The sequence below is a fragment of the Phoxinus phoxinus genome (assembly GCF_949152265.1).
Source record: "Phoxinus phoxinus genome assembly, chromosome: 8".
Lineage (NCBI taxonomy): Eukaryota > Metazoa > Chordata > Actinopteri > Cypriniformes > Leuciscidae > Phoxinus > Phoxinus phoxinus.
Window position 1 is genome coordinate 34,274,828 of NC_136883.1, and position 18,046 is coordinate 34,292,873.

General features: G+C 38.1%; 1 protein-coding gene across 1 annotated transcript in view; it reads left to right on the top strand.

Annotated features, from left to right (window-relative positions):
- Positions 1–13,583, top strand: part of tspan18b (tetraspanin 18b) — a 50,612-nt gene extending 37,029 nt beyond the window's left edge. Inside the window, exons 3-9 of the mRNA XM_079620242.1 lie at positions 5,916–6,011; positions 9,756–9,950; positions 10,386–10,460; positions 10,544–10,642; positions 11,448–11,624; positions 12,242–12,325; positions 12,684–13,583. Coding sequence (XP_079476368.1) covers positions 5,916–6,011; positions 9,756–9,950; positions 10,386–10,460; positions 10,544–10,642; positions 11,448–11,624; positions 12,242–12,325; positions 12,684–12,731 — 774 coding nt within the window. The 3' untranslated portion in view covers positions 12,732–13,583. The remainder of the gene's footprint in view (positions 1–5,915; positions 6,012–9,755; positions 9,951–10,385; positions 10,461–10,543; positions 10,643–11,447; positions 11,625–12,241; positions 12,326–12,683) is intronic.
- Positions 13,584–18,046: the final 4,463 nt, after the last annotated feature.

Consider the following 18,046-nt stretch of genomic DNA (forward strand, 5'->3'; position numbering starts at 1 on the left):
CTACAGTTTGCATTAATTATACAGCCAAATATGGCAATTAGTCATTACTATGTTCCCTTATATATGTGGGGTAACTGTCTTCATGAACATATTGTAGCTACATTAGCTTTTGCAGACTCTAAAGCTGAGAAGCATGTGACTTATTCTGCCCAAATTGGAGGTTCATTAAAGTACTATACAGTATATGCCTGCTGGGTTGACCATGTTGTCATACCCCTTCCCCTGCGCTGTATTCAGTCTCACAGCTAGCATGTTATCCAGTTCCACATGTATTATAAAAATGCTTACTGTTACATGGAAAATTAGATTTGCTAAATTCCCTTAAATGGTGCACTATTGATACACACACACACACACACACCCACACACACACACACACCCACACACACACACACACACACACACACACACTGTGCATTGAATAGGACAATTAGGAGTCATCTTATTGACTGAGGGTGAAGAAGTTCAGTGCTGTGTCAACCCTGTGTTTCATGCTTTATTGCTCTTTATGTATGCAAGCTCATGGCTGATGGGGGAAGGCTGACCAGCACACAGTGTCCTTGTCCTTGAGCTAATGATCTTGTCCCAGTTAGCAGGGTAAGAATGACTAAAGCGGACAGTGGATTAATCAAGTTAAAAGTGTCAACCCCAAGGAGAGTCTCTTCAACCTATTCATTAAAGTTTGGTTATCAAAAAGAAACCTCAGAGTGAATAAGTGACTTCATTTTTAGTTTTACTGTAATTCTCTGATAGATACGGGAGTGGTAATTTCCTTTGAACTCTCAGCAAGGAGTGTTGTGTGTGTTGCTGTGCAGTTGCTAAGGTGTTCTTGGTGGTCTAGTTTCTAGACCATTGCTAGGATGTTTTTATTTGTGTGTGGGTGAGCGGCTTTATATGAACGTATCTCTGAAGACACAACTGTCTCCATGGCATTTTCTTCCCACCTTACCTCTGTATAATGCATAATAATGTGGTGTTAATAAGCCAGTGATGCTTTGTGTAACCGCAGTAACTGCTGTATTTCAGCTTTTCTGTAAGCGCCACCTACTGTCAGAGAGTGAATTTGCTTTTTCAATCAACATGTCTGCCCTTTTTGTTGAGACCAATTATAGGGCCAATTCACACTACACCAACGGACGACAACAGACACTTTGTCAGGTTTTATCGGATAAGTGTGTTACCCCGCCGGAGTCTGTTGTTTTTTTCCGATTGAACATGATGAATCTGCGTTTGTTGGTCTTGGAAGTTGTAATGTCTGAGAAGTGCTTGTTCTGGTCTCTGTTGTTCTGGTGACTTTCACTGTTGGTCTGCGTCTGTCGTTTCAGTGTGAATTGGTCTTTATATGAAATAAATAATTATTTATAATTTTAACTTTTCCCTTTTCTTTTAACCCCTTATATTGGCCACAGCCATTACATATTTAAAACAGTAATATCCTATACTAAACTTAAACTAATCTTGACAAACTATATATCATTTGAAAGCTTACAATCTCTAGTTTACATATTTAATGACTGATTTTCAAAATAAATAACAGAGGAGCCGTAATTTATCAATTTGCTAGAAGAATATGTTCATACTCCTAAGGCGTGTTCAGACCTTTATTTTGAAATAGTGATGAACATGAAAAATCATGAAAGAATGGTAAAAACCTTTGTTTTCATGCCAAGAGTTCAAAAGGTAGCATCCATTCAATTCTTTTAGAAAAAAGGGTCTGAAAATGTTTTAAATATAAAGAAAAAAATAATAGATTCACCATTTGTGATGTGGCAGCGAGCTATAATGCACATAGGCCTACATGTTCTTCTTGTGTTTCTTAGAGGTTGAATTCATTTCAAAATCTGCCAAACTTCAAATACTACTTCTGAATAGGATGTCTACTTCATAAATTGTATGAAAATTGTACAAATAATGGTTCAGATCACTCAAACAACATATGGAAATGGAGGCGCCCTTATATGGGCAGTAATGTCAACTAGTGGAAAAGTTTGGTACTGCGCCCAAACAAAATCTCACTGAAAGCTTATTTTTTGAGATATCAACCTAAAATTTGAAACACAACTTTTCAGATTTTTGGCTTTGATTTCTTTTGCATTTTTAGAGTCCTCCAGGTTTTGAAAATATATATTTTATATAAAATATGAATAATTTTTTTTTTAACATTGTACATTTTCATAAACTCAAACTTCTATAGCTTTTTTTCCATTTAACTTTCTTAATTTATTTCACTTCTACAAAAATCTGCCAAATGTCTTCTTTAAAACAAGATTATACATCTATATTACAAAGCATTCTTGAATTACAACCATTTAAGTTCAGAATGTGTATTTTCATGTCAGGGGGTGCCGCTTAAGGGGTTAAAACGGGGTTTTAATGGCTAAATTGTAAGGTATACATTTACATTTATGTCAAAACTGAATTATTTGACCTGTAAAGTTGTTCAAATCAGTCCACCAAAAAAGTGTGTACTTGATCACGTACAAAAGTAATAGCACACCTCTTCCGACTCAATAGAAAAGCATATATTAAATATGTATTTAAATACGAAATCTTCAAAGTATTGTAATGTACCATTGTCTTTTTTTAGAAAATATTCTTAGCAGAAATAGAACTGGTTTGCATAAGTATTCTCTGTATATCTCTGAATTGCAGAAATGCAAAGTTTGCACAGAATAAAAACAAAAATGTTATTAATGCAAAAAAAACAACAACCTGATTTGCATAAGCATTCAATCTCTGTACTGCAGAAATGCAAAGTTTACACGGATGAAAAACAATAGCACTAATGAGCGCCTTACATTGACCTCTACTTGTGAATCATTACAGTAACTATAACATTTCCTGGATAGAAACCCTACAGTGAAGGGATCATTATTAAGGTTGTGAATCTAAAACACATTCATGAAAATATTTCCCTAATGTGAGCTTCTCATCTACATTTTTCCTGTTAATTTGAGATGGTATGTGTGCGGTTTTTCCCAGTCTGAAAAAGTTAAACAGGAAATATTAGCGACTGGAATTATTTTCGCTCTAGATTGTAGGTCAGTAAAGCAAAAATAGAAGATTTTGTGATGTTGTGATGTTGTTATTGTATAGCAGTGAGTGTATCACATGAAAAGAGTTGTATGGGTTTAGTCTCATGCGATAGTGATAGTGATAGTGGGGGTAGGGAATGTGTGTTTCTTTCTGTGGATGCTGACTGTGTACGTGTCAACTAATGTCTGAGAGAACAAGCAACTGTCTCTTTTCATACACACACACATGCTGTTGATCTGCCCTCATGCACTTTTGCTTTGCTTTAGATATTTGATGGATGTGTTTCTGTTTTCGTTGTGTGTGTGAGACTACAAAGGCGAGTCTTGGAACCTAAACAACCAAACTGTGCTTTTGGTCTTATCATCAGAGACCGCATGCTTTGGAATAATGAGCTGAACTCAGATCAGTCTTGATCATGTTGTTGGTTTTGTGTGTATCACCACTGAAGCTCTTTGGACTGCATGAATGTGCTGCAACGAGCATGTACTGTGGCTTCACTGCAGACCTTTCTGTTATATGTAGCTATGTATGTTTGATTGATGATGACTGCAGTGCTGTGGGAGTCTTGGGAAAATTCCCTGTTTATTCTGCACTTTCTCCGCAGCCAGCCCCGATCCGCAGGCAGTTTGATTTATACTGGCATCCAAGATGCTTTACACCAGTGCGCTCCAACTGGGAGTGTGTTGGTCTCTCGCACTCAGCAAGCAAGTTTTTACACATAACCAGAGAAGCGGCTTCTCAGATGTGGATCCAAATTTTGCAGGCCCAGATTTGTAAAGCTTTTACGCAGTTCTCTGCCCGCGCTCCCACGTCCAGCTGCTAATGGTTGTGCCGACCTGCAAAGAACATATCGAATTACGCAATAGGGGTCATCAGATGCTACTAATGAAAGCTTTAATCTATGCAACCCCTAATTAAAACCCCGTGGTTTGGCCTTTATTAAGAATGAGGGTAATTAAAACACTAATTGCCCTCAGGGTGCTATAAGCACTTTTCTGACACGTTTGAAACTAGGGCCCTCAGTTTAATTGAAAGGATTTATTAAACACAGGCTGCATCTTCAGATTTCTTTGGGAAGTGAAGGATTATACATTTTAAGTGTCACATTACAAAGACATTATTTATTTCCTTAAGCGTATTACAAAGACATTATTATTTGTTTCCTTAATAAACTTAACTACCTTTTGTGTGTGTGTGTGTGTGTGTGTGTGTGTGTGTGTGTGTGTGTGTGTGTGTGTGTGTGTGTGTGTGTGTGTGTGTGTGTGTGTGTGTGTGTGTGTGTGTGTGTGTGTGTGTGTGTGTGTGTGTGTGTGTGTGTGAGAGAGAGATTAAAAATACTTTCTAAATAGTTTTTAATAAACAAACCGAAATACCCTGGTCTCATAGCAGGAGAGATACAGGAACACGTACTCCACATTTACACATAGCCGGGTATTTAGAGAAACAAATATTTCCCCCCTACTCCTCCGTTTTCAATAATAACATCGTGCACACAACCCGCATAAATACGCCGTCGAGCGCCATCATAACTATGCCAAACCTATGGGCGGCAGTGTAGGGAGAAGGATAAAGCCATGCAAGCCAATCAGATTTCTCAGAATCGACAAGAGAGAACCTAAAACCCCGTTTCTCCCAGTTGACACGACAACATATACCCGGCGTTTTCAGAAATCTCCACTTTGGCCGGAGTTTTTAGAAATAATCGTTTTCTGGGATAAAAACTACGTTTTCGTATAAATGAGAGGCCAAAACGCAGAGAAATCTGCAATGAAGCACACAAACAAAAACAGAAACATAGAAATGGAAAGACAACTAAACCAAACATAACCTTGACAAGTATAGTGTATACTGTATTTTTGTATAAATGTATCTATATATTCCTCTCAATTTGGTCTCTGTTCCCCTTCTAGTCACTAATTTGAAACCTGCTCTAGATTACCTTTTTATTTTTTTGGTTGCCAGACATAGCCCTAACTCCTCAATAAAGACCTAGAGCTCTAGGAAACCACATTGGGTGAGACCGGGCTAGCCAAAAAACAACACGGGGTGAGCCAAAAAAAGTCTTTTGAGAAAGTTCCGCCAGAGCATAATAGGATTGCTTCTGACAAGATAGGAAAATACAAAGAAAACAAGATGGAAGTGGGGAAAACAAAAAGAAAGGTCATGGTTAGTGTACTTGTCATCACGCCACTCTATTTCTGGCTCCAAGTCAACACAAGTGATTTTTCCCAGCCTTTCTTTCTCCTCCACAGATTTCTCCCTGCTATGATTACTATATCTGATAATAACACTTGTGATCCATCATGTGTTGTTGGTTGCAACAAGACTTGTGGTATTAGCACTACACAGCGAGATACGGTTGCACTCAAACATATTTAAGGATGACACCCTCATGTAATACACCCTCTTCGTGTTTGTCTGAGTAGTGGTGGGGTATTTCTGCCAGTGCTGGCTGTTAGCACTCTCGTAGAACTAATGAAAAAGACCCCATTTCATTTAAGGAAAGTGGCACCGTAATAGGCCTTCATCCTAGAGAGTGCTTTTTCAGGTAGAGGGATGGTCTGCTGAAACACAAGAGCCTCTCATCATTAATTACACTAAAAGGGAGGCTGTGCCTTTAAAAAAAGAAAGTATGGCCATTTTAGTATGCACACGGGAACCCTGAATTTATTTAGTTTGAATGCACTTAAAATACAGGATTTTGCTGAAAAGCTCTTTTTGATGCTCTGTTCAGTGCTGTAAAAACTGTGTGAAGCTTTTTAAGTTTGAAGAGAGCGCTTTAGTGTGCCGAGTGTCAGTATGTGTAGATGAAAGGCTGGATTGTGAATGTTTCAGATTAAGTTCAGAGATGATGACGCTATGTTTGTTTCTCTTCCAAGGGGCTCGGGGAGGCTTCAGCGAGGGGGACGAGCATGGAAGGAGACTGCCTCAGCTGCATCAAGTACCTCATGTTTGTCTTCAACTTCCTCATCTTTGTGAGTATTTATCTGTCTGACTTTGATACACACTTCTCATTTGATTGACCAGACAAGTATAATGAGACAGGGAATGAGACAGACTACTCATATAGAAGAACATTAGCATAGCTAGAGCGGTAACTGCTTGTGAGTATTAGCAAGATGGCCGCCAAGTTAATTCAGGTAGTTTAAGCTTGAAAAGTTAGACAGAATATCGTTTTTTAAGTTTGAGCTCTCATATACTGTACATACATTCTGGACCGTTCAAAAGTTTAGGGTCAATTTTATTTTGAAAGACATTCTTTTATTCAGCAAGGATGCATTAAATTGATTTTGACGTCACAAAATATGTATATTTCAAATAAATGCTGTTTTTTTTAACATTCTATCAGATTCTTGAAAAAATTTATATCAGTTTCCACACACAAAATGCGTTTCTTACTTAGTATTTTTGTCTCGTTTCCAGTCCAAATATCTAAATATTCTTAAATCAAGATACATTTAGACAAGTAAGATGGCATAAGAAATGCTGTCTTGGTTTCTGAAAAAACACATAAAAATTCAGTGATTTTTTGCTTAAAACAAGCAAAATGATCTGCCAATGGGGTAAGAAAAAAAAAACTTAATTCAAACAGAAACATTCAAACAGAAACCAGATTATTTTTCTTACCTCATTGGCATATAATTTTGCTTGTTTTAAGCAAAAAATCACTTCATTTTGATGTTTTTTGTTTTGTTTTTCTCAGAAAACTAGACAACATTTCTTTTGCCATTTAGTAAATGCATCTTGAATTAAGATTTTTTTATATATTTGGACTGGAAACAAGAAAAAAATTCCAAGTATGAAAAGCATTTTTTGCAAGCAGCATATCAACATATTAGAATGATTTCTGAAGGATCATGTGACACTAAAGACTAGCGTTATGATGCTGAAAAATCAGCTTGTGGCTTGATATTTTAAAGTTTATTATTCATTATAAACAGGTCTTTTTTAAAGCATGCTTCTTTTTCAAAAGTGTGTCATTTGAATTTTGTATTCATACAGTATATTTTCCCCAACATTCATCCTGTAGACTGTTATGATTCATAGATTTATTGCAGAACAACTACTTGTTTAAGGGAAGAGACAGAGAGAGAAAGGGGAAGAGACAGAAAGCGCTTGTTTGATCATCTATCTAGGTTGACGACGTAAATGCCCACTGTGGGATTGGCATAGACAGAGGAAGATTTGGACTCATTTCGTTTGACTGAATTCATTATTTCCCCAACAGCGAGAATAGTGTGATATACACACGTATGTGCAAAGCTAACAATAAAATATCTTGTTTTTGTTCAAATAAATGCTAATATAATTCTCTGAAATCCATTTAATATGCTAAAAACAGCTGCTCATATTTATTCAACCCTAAAAACTATTACAAAAGCAATTTAGTGATACTGTCAAGCTGTTTATTGGATCTGTTTATGACAAAAATAGCTGTTGTGACAGGACTCTGCTTGACAGACACGCTGCTAATGCCATCCATGAAAAGATTTCAGGTTTGACTCACAGGAGAGAGAGAGAGAGAGACTGAGGAACATGTTTTTGTGTGAGGCTCTTATCTCAAAACCCACCACACACACACACACACACACACACACACACACACACACACACACACACACACACACACACACACAACACACACTTCTTGAGATGCTTAATCACCAGTCTGGTGTCTGCTCAAACCTTCATCTGTGTGTGTTTGTGAGCGACGGGATGGTGGAAGGGTATCACTTTGACAGGTAGAGGATTGTGGGAAGCTGCAGAAGGAACAGCAGTGTTTCCCAGCCCCCACTCGGCTGTCTTTGACTCGCCTGTTAAAACTCCTTATGCTCCTCTATCCATTCACCTTCCCCCTCCTCCCGGGAAGCGTTCACTTTCAGTAGCCGTTTACTCAAAAATGATTTATTTCCAGCAGTAGAGCCCATTAGTTCTCTCTCTGCTCGGTGGCACGTTAACCTTTGTGTTCACTTTACCAAGTAATGTGCGAACATCTCAGCAATTTGTGGTGCACAATCATTTTTCATATTTATCACGATCATTAATCTTGCACTGCAAAAGAATCAGTTTTCCAGTTTTTTTTTAAAGTTTTTTTTTATTATTATTAGAGGATATTAAGTGGACATTATTGGACATTGGTTTCAGAGAATGTGTCGTGAATGAATGTAAGTGTATTTTGTTTCGTGCCCTTGGAAGATTTTTTTTTGTGCTGTTTTTCAGCATTTACTAAGAAACTAAAATGCCAAAGACATGTTTTTCTGGATCCATACCATTGTAATACCAATACCTATGCTTTTAGGGTATTTATAGTGAAAATACCATGGTATTCATTGTGTATCAAAGTAGTATGTATAAGTATCATGTAAATACTAGTGTATATTCCCATATATGTAAATACCCATATATGGGACATGAATATGATTATAAAAAAACAGTAAACAGATTTTTTTTTTCTTATGAAACATTAAAGAGATCTTGAACCGGAAGTTGCAGCCGACATTACTTCAGTATAGTGATGTATTCAGAGTGAAACAGAATATTGAATGAGAAAAATATGGCCATGGTGGATTGTTTTTTTCCCGCTGGGAATTGATTGGATATAGAAAAGTTGGCATTCAATTCGGGCAGATTCAGACTGACAGGTGGATGGGATTTTCTATCCAAGCAGTCAAATTGAATCGGGGAAGTACATTTTCAGATTTTGATCAAAGATTACAAAGACAAAAAAAAAAAATTTGTGAATCAACTTGCATAGATGAATTGCTCACCACATCACATAATGTAAATAGGGTCAATTTTGATTTCGTGCTGACTTTAAGGCCAGTTACATTATTTTGTAAGGTCTTGCCTAAGATTTTTTTTTTATAATTTTTTTTTTACAAGGTTTTTAATTTACTGCCGATTAGTAAAAAGATATAAATCATACTATTTTGGGTCCTGTTTTGAAAAAAAGCCTCACCTACTGTGACCAAAAACAGTTTGCTGGCAACTGGGGAAGATGCAGCATGTCTGAACTGTAATAAATTGTTATCCGTAATTGGTAAGGAGTTGATTGCAGTGTGAACGGTGTGTGAAGTGGCCCCATGTTAACTGCTCCAATCACAATGAAGATTCATTTGAGATTTATAATGCCTGGACTGGACCAACAATAGTTATTGAATAGTATATAGTGTTTATCTATAGGTAAATGCATACTTCACCCAAAACTTAAGATTCTGTAAACATTTACTCATTCCAAACCTGTATGACTTTCTTTCTTCCGTGGAACACAAAAGAATGTTGGTAACCTAACAGTTTTGGTTTCCATTGACTTCCTTTGTAAGGACAAAAATTTGCGAGACATTTTTCAAAATATCTTTTAATGTTCCACAGAAGAAAAAGTCATACAGGTTTAGAACTACGTGAGGGTGAGTAAATTATGACAGAATTGTTTTGCCTAAACTTTAAAATTGAATGTTTTGATGGGTCAAACTATTTGTATAAGGTGACAAATGTTGCCGTATTACTGTTGCCCTTTTATCTATCCTAGGTCAACCTCACTTATTTGATTGTATATACTGAATACATTTGTTCAAAATAGAATATTGCTTATGCAAATGAGAAGTTTGTGTGTGTATGTGTATGTATGTATGTGTGTGTGAGTGAGTGGCAAAGTGAAAAATGACACAAACTTGACTGTAGTAATCTTAAGTGTCTTCTTTCTGTCTCCATCTCCTCAGCTGGGCGGCTCCTTCCTCCTTGGTGTCGGGGTGTGGGTGGTGGTGGACCCCACAGGTTTTCGGGAGATAGTGGCAGCGAACCCCCTTCTCTTCACAGGCGTCTACATCATCCTGGCCATGGGGGGCATGCTGTTCCTGCTGGGGTTCCTGGGCTGCTGCGGAGCCATACGAGAAAACAAGTGTCTGCTGCTTTTTGTAAGTCACAGTATATTTGAGAGGACAATATATTTCAATAACACTGAACCAATAAAGTTGGTGCCACTTACAGGTTGAAATACAGTAGCAGAATTCGGTTGCCAGTCCTGTTTTATAGTGCTAAACACAGTTATCTTCAGTCAGTTTTTGGGACTGACAACCACATATACTTACAGTTCGAAATGTCCCGTTTAAAAAGCAACTTGAATACTGTCTGTATGAACGCGAAACGGGAGTCAAGCCCGTATTCTTACCAGCAATCAGAGCGACAGTAACCAAAGTAATATCAAAGATGGCGACGTCCATAAAACTGAAAAGTCATCACTTTTGATACGACAAGAGTCCAATCGAGCAGCGTATTCATCTGTCAAATCTTCATTAACCGACAGCAGCGTTTATATCTGGGTGTGTGACACAATCTTCTTCTCTCTGCAGTTCTTCATGCTGATCCTCATTATATTCCTGGCAGAGCTGGCGGCAGCCATTCTCGCCTTCGTCTTCCGGGAACATGTGAGTGACCGTCTCCGTCATGTTGAGACAGATATATGTTTTCAGTGTTGGTGTGCTGCTAACATCTCTGATATTATTTACAGCTGACCAGAGAATACTTTACTAAGGAACTGAAGAGGCACTACCAAGGCTACAACAACACTGATGTCTTCACATCAACGTGGAACGCCATTATGAACACAGTATGTCTTGTTTGTTCCTTATGTAACGGAGGTCAGCTAGAGTAAACCTCACTCCTCTGATCTCAATAGACGCTCTAGCGACAGACACTAGAGGCTGCAGTCTTTAGCCTCCTTATTAGAGCGCCTGACACTCATGCCGGAGACCCGGGTTCGAGGCCTGCACAGAGCGGGGCGAGTAGGACCCGGGTGGAGGGGTTATATTGGTGCCGTGACCCGGATGGGAGTGAGGTTTAGGGGGGTGAGTATAACGGAGCGACAGACACTAGAGGCTGCAGTCTTTAGCCTCCTTGTTAGAGCGCCGGAGACCCGGGTTCGAGGCCCGCACAGAGCGGGGCAAGTAGGACCCGGGTGGAGGGGTTATATTGGTGCCGTGACCCGGATGGGAGTGAGGTTTAGGGGGGTGAGTATAACGGAGCGACAGACACTAGAGGCTGCAGTCTTTAGCCTCCTTGTTAGAGCGCCGGAGACCCGGGTTCGAGGCCCGCACAGAGCGGGGCGAGTAGGACCCGGGTGGAGGGGTTATATTGGTGCCGTGACCCGGATGGGAGTGAGGTTTACGGGGTTAGTGTAACGGAGCGACAGACACTAGAGGCTGCAGTCTTTAGTCTCTTTGTTAAAGCACCGTAGAACAGGGTTTGAGGCCCGCACAGAGCGGGGCGAGTAGGACCCAGGTGGAGGGGTTACACTTAAACATCAACTGCTGTAGATCAGCGTTTACCAAACTTATTAATAATTTTCAAGAACCCCACCAAGCTACACATGAGCATATTTTAACTGGTATTTGCCCATCTGTGCTTCCCTCTAGTTTGACTGCTGTGGAGTGAACAGTCCAGAAGACTTTGAGGACAGCATCTTTAGGTTAATAAACCCCGGTGAAGTGGTGCCCGAGGCCTGCTGCCGTAGGAATAGTCATCTTGGAGAAGTAGGCTTCAGTAACAGGGAGGAATGCCTGTCAGGCAGCATGCTGTACCGGAACAACAAGGTGAGCTCTCACACTACTGCATACGTCACATCCCTTCTGCCTGCTCTGAAGCTAGCTCAGGTTTAACTAGAGCAGAAAAACAGGAAGAGGGGGAATAGTGTTACCACTCTCACTGCTGACTAGTGCTTTTCCATGTTCTCAGTGTCTGGGGAATGTGAGCGTGTGCGAGAGTTTCTGTGAAAGCGAGCAGGGACAGTAAAACTTAAGTAATACTCATTTAGATCAGTATTAAAAAGTTACAAGTGGACTTTCAGCTGAAGGTTATTTTTTATGTTCTGATTCTTGTGTTGTGGACTCAAAAATGTAATCAAAAAAGGACAATTCGGTCATTTTCTCACCTAGTTCCAAACCCACACGAGCAGTATCTATGAAATACATAATTCAATATTTTTTGAAGACTGCAGACAGTTCATAGTGACCACAACTTTTTAGCTTCAAAAATTAAGAGAAAAAAATATATAAAAATACTATAGTCTATTTGACTTGTGTGCTATATTCCAAGTCATCTAGAGTCATAGAGGCAGAAACAGCCACACTAGATAGTAGATCATGGCATAATTTGACAAAATTGTATAAATTATGATTTTTTTCTTATGTGTGTATGTTTGGGTCGGCAGGGCTGCTATTCATCGGTCGTAGACTACTTTGAGATGTACATCTATGTTGCTGGTGCCCTGGCTATTGTTGTACTCACAATTGAGGTACAGTATTACATTATGTCCGTTTCATTGATATTATCTCAGAGAATTAGTGTAAAGATGGGACAGATCTTGAAGGAATGGCCACAGATACTTGAGTTTGAGAGACAGTCCTTTAGATTGAATGTCTGCTGCCCTCATGTGGTAATGTGTGTACAATACAAATTTAAAAGAACCATATTAATTCAACAGAAAAGCCAAATGTTTTTTAACGTGAGGGGCCCAAAGTCATTTTGCATGCTTTGAATCAAGCTTTCCCTTAAGATTTAATCTGTCAAGCAAAACTGTTTAAATGATTCATAATTGTTTGTTTACTTTCCTAAGATTGCACATAAGAGGTTTGTGTTTCTTTTCTCAACAGCTTTTTGCCATGGTGTTTGCCATGTGTCTGTTCAGGGGAATCCAATAGATCAAGTTCACCGAAAGACTTTTTCAAAAAGGAAAACACCTCAAAAGAAAACTGAACCACTTTTCAAAGAATGTTTTACTCCATTTTATGTCTCTAAAATTAAGGAACAAAAAAAAAAAAAAAAAATGAATCATTGACCTGTACTTCACAGCTGGACTTTTGAGGTACAAGGTAACAAAAAAAAAAAAAAAATTTGACAAAAAAAAAGAACATTCTTTGAATACTGAGAAGATTTAATGGGCTTTTTGTCAGAAAGCCCAAGCGTAATTTTGACCAGGTGTAAAATAGACCAGATAAAGCCTGAAAAACAGATGAAGAAGAAGGTGCTGCACTGATTTTGGATGAAGAATATTTATACTGAGTAATGCTGGCTTGTTTGTATAGGCATTTGTGCTTTTAGTAAAAAACAAAACAAAACAAAAAACACTTTCCTCTCACCAAAACATTACCACAGTCATTGAATGCAAGCTTTCACAAGCACATTATATTAGTGTTGTATAGTTATGTGAATTTCCATTTTTATCTATTCCTGTTTGAGTGCTCTCTCTCTCTCTCTCTCTCTCTCTCTCTCTCTCTCTCTCTCTCTCTCTCTCTCTCTCTCTGTGTGTGTGTGTGTGTGTGTGTGTGTGTGTGTGTGTGTGTGTGTGTGTGTGTGTGTGTGTGTGTGTGTGTGTGTGTGTGTGTGTGTGTGTGTGCGCGCGCGTGTGTGTGTACCTCTTCCCTGCTTGAAGACCAGCATTTTTTTTTTTCGTATTGTGATGTTTATTGCAATAGTAATTTTATGTGATTTTAGCTGAAATTGATGTGTATGCATTTGTATTGAAGACTAACATTAAAGGAATCTCTGATGAATCTTCTGTTCGGATTCTTTTCTTAACTAAAAACTAAAACTCGGACTCCCAAAGGTCTGATTTATTTAATGGTTTCCACAACCAAAGAAAAAAAAGAGAGAAATGTGTTATTACTGTAGCATGTACAGACATCATGAAACATTAAAGAGAGATTTTTTTTAACTGCCAAAGCAGAAAACAAGATGACATGAATTCTTTGTTTCTCTCTGCCTCATTTTTGAGTATGTATTTGTTTTAAACTTAATTGCAGTCGAAGAAGAAATGCGGTAACATGGCACATAATAGAGTGGCTGAGGGTGAGACCAACAAAAAATCTCAAAAGCCATAAAAAATAGCACACAGCAATGGATATATGGATATAAGCCACTTAAAATGAATTAATGTCATTACATTATATACAAAATATCAACCCAAGTAGCATTTGAAAACTAGGTGTTAGATTTTTTTTTTCTCAGAACTATACTTGTCTTAACAAGTGTCTACATTATGAACATGTTTAACGTTTGACAATCAGAATTTGGTTTACATAATGACAAGCATGCAAGAAGGCCAACCTTTTGTCATCTCAGATCATATGGCATGCATTTAATAAATTGAATACAGTTTAACAGTACTTTATTACCATTATTGTACTGTCAATACATCTCGGCGGATGTGTGGAAGTGCTGGTTGGCAGTGTACCAGTAACACAGTTACTCAAAACTACTAGAACAGTACGAACTGTTATAAATGGACATACATTTGTGTAGTGAGTATACTGTACTCTCATACTCACCCGTCCCTAATGCACACAGTATGCATCTACATGTATTTGAGAGCATTCTGAAAGACTGCTTATGTGTTATATTATATTATCATCAACCTGTCAATTTATAATAAGCAACACGAGCCTTTAACAGCCAATGGCTTTTACAGCCGGGGATTTTCTACTGTATGGAGCTAATCACCATCTAACTCAGCCAGTTATTAGTCTTATGTTATATGAATATGGTCCCTGGAGCACAGGTTTTATCAGCTAGCAATTTTCAAAGCACATTTAAGACTGCAATTTGCAACTATTATTACGAGTAGAGTTATAGTCTTTAGTATTTCAGTGTTGGAGTGATTGACAGTATAGCCTAGAGAGCGGGTGTAAGTTTAAATGTTTCCAGCCATTTTGATATTTATGCAAAAACAACTACATGTGAGGACTAAGTTACGTTTGTTTTTGTTTTTTTATTGCTTATGTACTATTTTCACAGGTAAGTGGTATATTTTAAAACTCTTGGTACAAAACTGATAACACTTGTTGCAGATCATCAGTCACTCAAAACACTGACTGATTTTTCTGAAACAAAACTATTATAATATCTTCTGTGCTAGGTTGTGGCAAACACGGGTAAAAGCCTGGTTAACACTTCAATACATTTGTAATAAAATTCTGTGTGGATACAGCACAGGTTTGTTGGTTTAGTCAACTTTGTTTTTAATATTAAATTTGCTGATGTCTGCTGCCCTCGTGTGGCTGTCAGATGAAACAATTATTTCACAACACCATTAAATAGGATCAGGTCAATTAAATTGACGGTTAGCAAAGTCTTTAAAATAAAATAAACGATAAATGACATAGAACCTGTAATATGATCATACGTGTTATAAATGGAATATATATATTTTTGGATTTATATTGAGAGATCATGAAGCAAAGCAAAGGTTTATGTGTCTGGGGATTCTTCTTACATCATACATACATACATACATACATAGGCCTACATAATCATCTCATAAATATCAGATGCTCCTGCTGGGCGTATCATGGTGAGATCCCGCCAGTCATCTAAACAAATAGAAACTTAAAGGGATGGTTCAAAGTTCACCCAGAAATAAAAATATATATACCCTTAAGTCACTAAGTCGTGATCATTAACGCACGCACGCACAGTACAATTGTGTTCTCATGTTTTATTGGGACTGTCCATGGACATAATGATTTTTACTGTATATTCTCTCCCCTTATACTAACCCTTCCCCTAAACCTACCCGTCACAGAAAACTTTCTGCATAGCCTATTGCATTTCTACATTTTCAACAAAAACAAAAAAAACCATCACTTAGTAGCTATGATTTATAATCATATATAAATATATCATATATAAATAAATATAATGGATATTGTGGTGATGGCGCAATGGATAAGACACATACCTTTGGTGTGAGAGACCCGGGTTTCGAATCCACAGTGAGACACCAATGTCCTGAGCAAGACACTTGAGTTGCTCCAGAGGCGTGCGACCTCTGATATATATAGCAATTGTAAGTCGCTTTGGATAAAAGCGTCAGCTAAATGAATAAATGTAAATGTATAAGCCGTTTTCCCTCATGGGGACAAAAAAACATTTGTCCCTATAATGTAGGGTTTACTGGGACCACACACACACACACACACACACACACACACACCAATGAAGGCAGGACATATAAATGTTTATAGTGTTTCTAAAAAAAGAAAAAGAAAAGATTTGTTACTTTTGCAACATTTGTAAAAGTTTTGGAAAGTAAGAAATTGGCAGCTTTCACGGCCTGATAGACTGATTCTTTGACTATGAAACACTATAAACAGAGTGTGTTTGTGCAAGGAAGATTTAAATGTGATCTGGTGGATAAAACAGCCAATAAAGTGTGTTTTACAGGTATAGAACCTGCCTGGCTTATTTGACAGTTTTGTAATGCATGCTTTTCTCCTATTTTCTCCATTCTCTCACCTACGTCGTAAACTCCTTTATCTTTGTCTGCGTTTGCTTTTCTGTGTGTGCGTGTGAGATGGAGAGAGTTTAGCAAAGCCCAAGGGACCGACGTTCTGCCAGAACTGTAAGAAGAGCGAAGGGATCGGACCGTTCAGCGAGTGAGAAAGTAAAATGGGTTGTGCGAGTGCCAGACATCTTCCCTGATGGATTTATTTGGGAGAGATCCAGGCTCATCTGGAAGGCTGTCAGGTCCCAGTGGAGGTTTTATTGGGTGACAAGCTTTGTGTTGGCTGTCTCCTTACAGCTCTGGATGCAGACCAAAACTGTTGCTCAACGAAGACAAAGTTTGCTGCTTATTCCTGTGAAATATGCGGAACTCTGAGCCTGTGAAATGCTCAATTTATGTAGTGCATCCATTTTATCCATGTTTTTTTTTTTTTTTTAACTTTTAAGAATGGAATGAGGGACCACTGCCATTTTCATGCTTTAAACACGACAAATAAACAAAATTATAACAATCTATCAAATTTTTGGTGGTCTATTAAATTTCAATAGTGCATCCTTGCCAATAATGACCTTGACATGCAGGCACACATTTCCATTTGCAATGTTTTGAATTCCTCTATATGGCTATAAATATAATGGATTAAAATAGGATTGGAAAGCAGTTGAAACTGTCTGGTATTATGTCTTCTGTCTAATCCACCGTTGAAACTGTTTATTTGCTGAATGTAAATCATTCTTCCTCTTCACACCCTTTTCACCCTTCACATCCCTGGTTCAGCTTCTTCTTTCTTATATATTTTTTTAGCCATGTGAAACGTTTATTGAAATCCATGCATTCCAATGATTAACTAGACTGTATTTTTAGGTTTCACACAGAAACATTTTGTCATAAGCTCACGCTCGAAAAGGGATGGTAAAATAAATCTCTGTTGTCCCTAGAGTGTGTGTGTGAATTTTGAGCACAAAATACCCTACAGATATTTTTTATATAGCATGTTAAAGTTGTCACTTTTTGAGGGTTTGCAAAAACGCACCGTTTTGTGCCTGGCCCTTTAAATTCAAATGAGCTGCTGCAGAGGGCGGGGTTTCAAGAGCTCGTGTGTGTTAGCAGCTGCGATTACCTCACGCTGACACACTAAAGTGACAGAAACTGTTCTGCCTTTAATGTTAAAACGGAGTCAGACAAAGATGGAGAGACTCAAGAAGAAGTGACAACATGTAGAAGCAACAGGACGTCTCTGAATGGTTAGTTGATGAATTTATGTTGCTGATGTGGAGTTAACTATCTTCAATTAGCATATTCTGTCATGATAATCTATAAACCGCTCGTATAGGAACTGTTGTGAGATGCACACAGTGACTTTCTATTGCATGTGAAAAGATGGATGCTAAAGTTTGAGCTGACTCACAAATGTGCTCGACTACAACAACTCTTCCTCTTCTCAACATGGACTCTGTGTTCAGGGGGCGGGGCTTATGTACATTTTAGGGTTGCTGATGTCACTAACCCGGGAGGAATGTCGTGTAGTTCCTACCAGTCGTTTGTTGTAGTCCTTTTCTTTAAAAGCAAATATCTTCCTTTGCTTTGAAATTTGAGCGTTGTAACTTTGCAGATGTTGTTTATGATCAAACAGCAACATTACACACTAACTAAAGTTAGAAAAGTGAAATCATAATCAACCACCCCTTTAAAATCCAAACTATCTTCTCAAAGAATAAAATAAAGTAGGCGTGT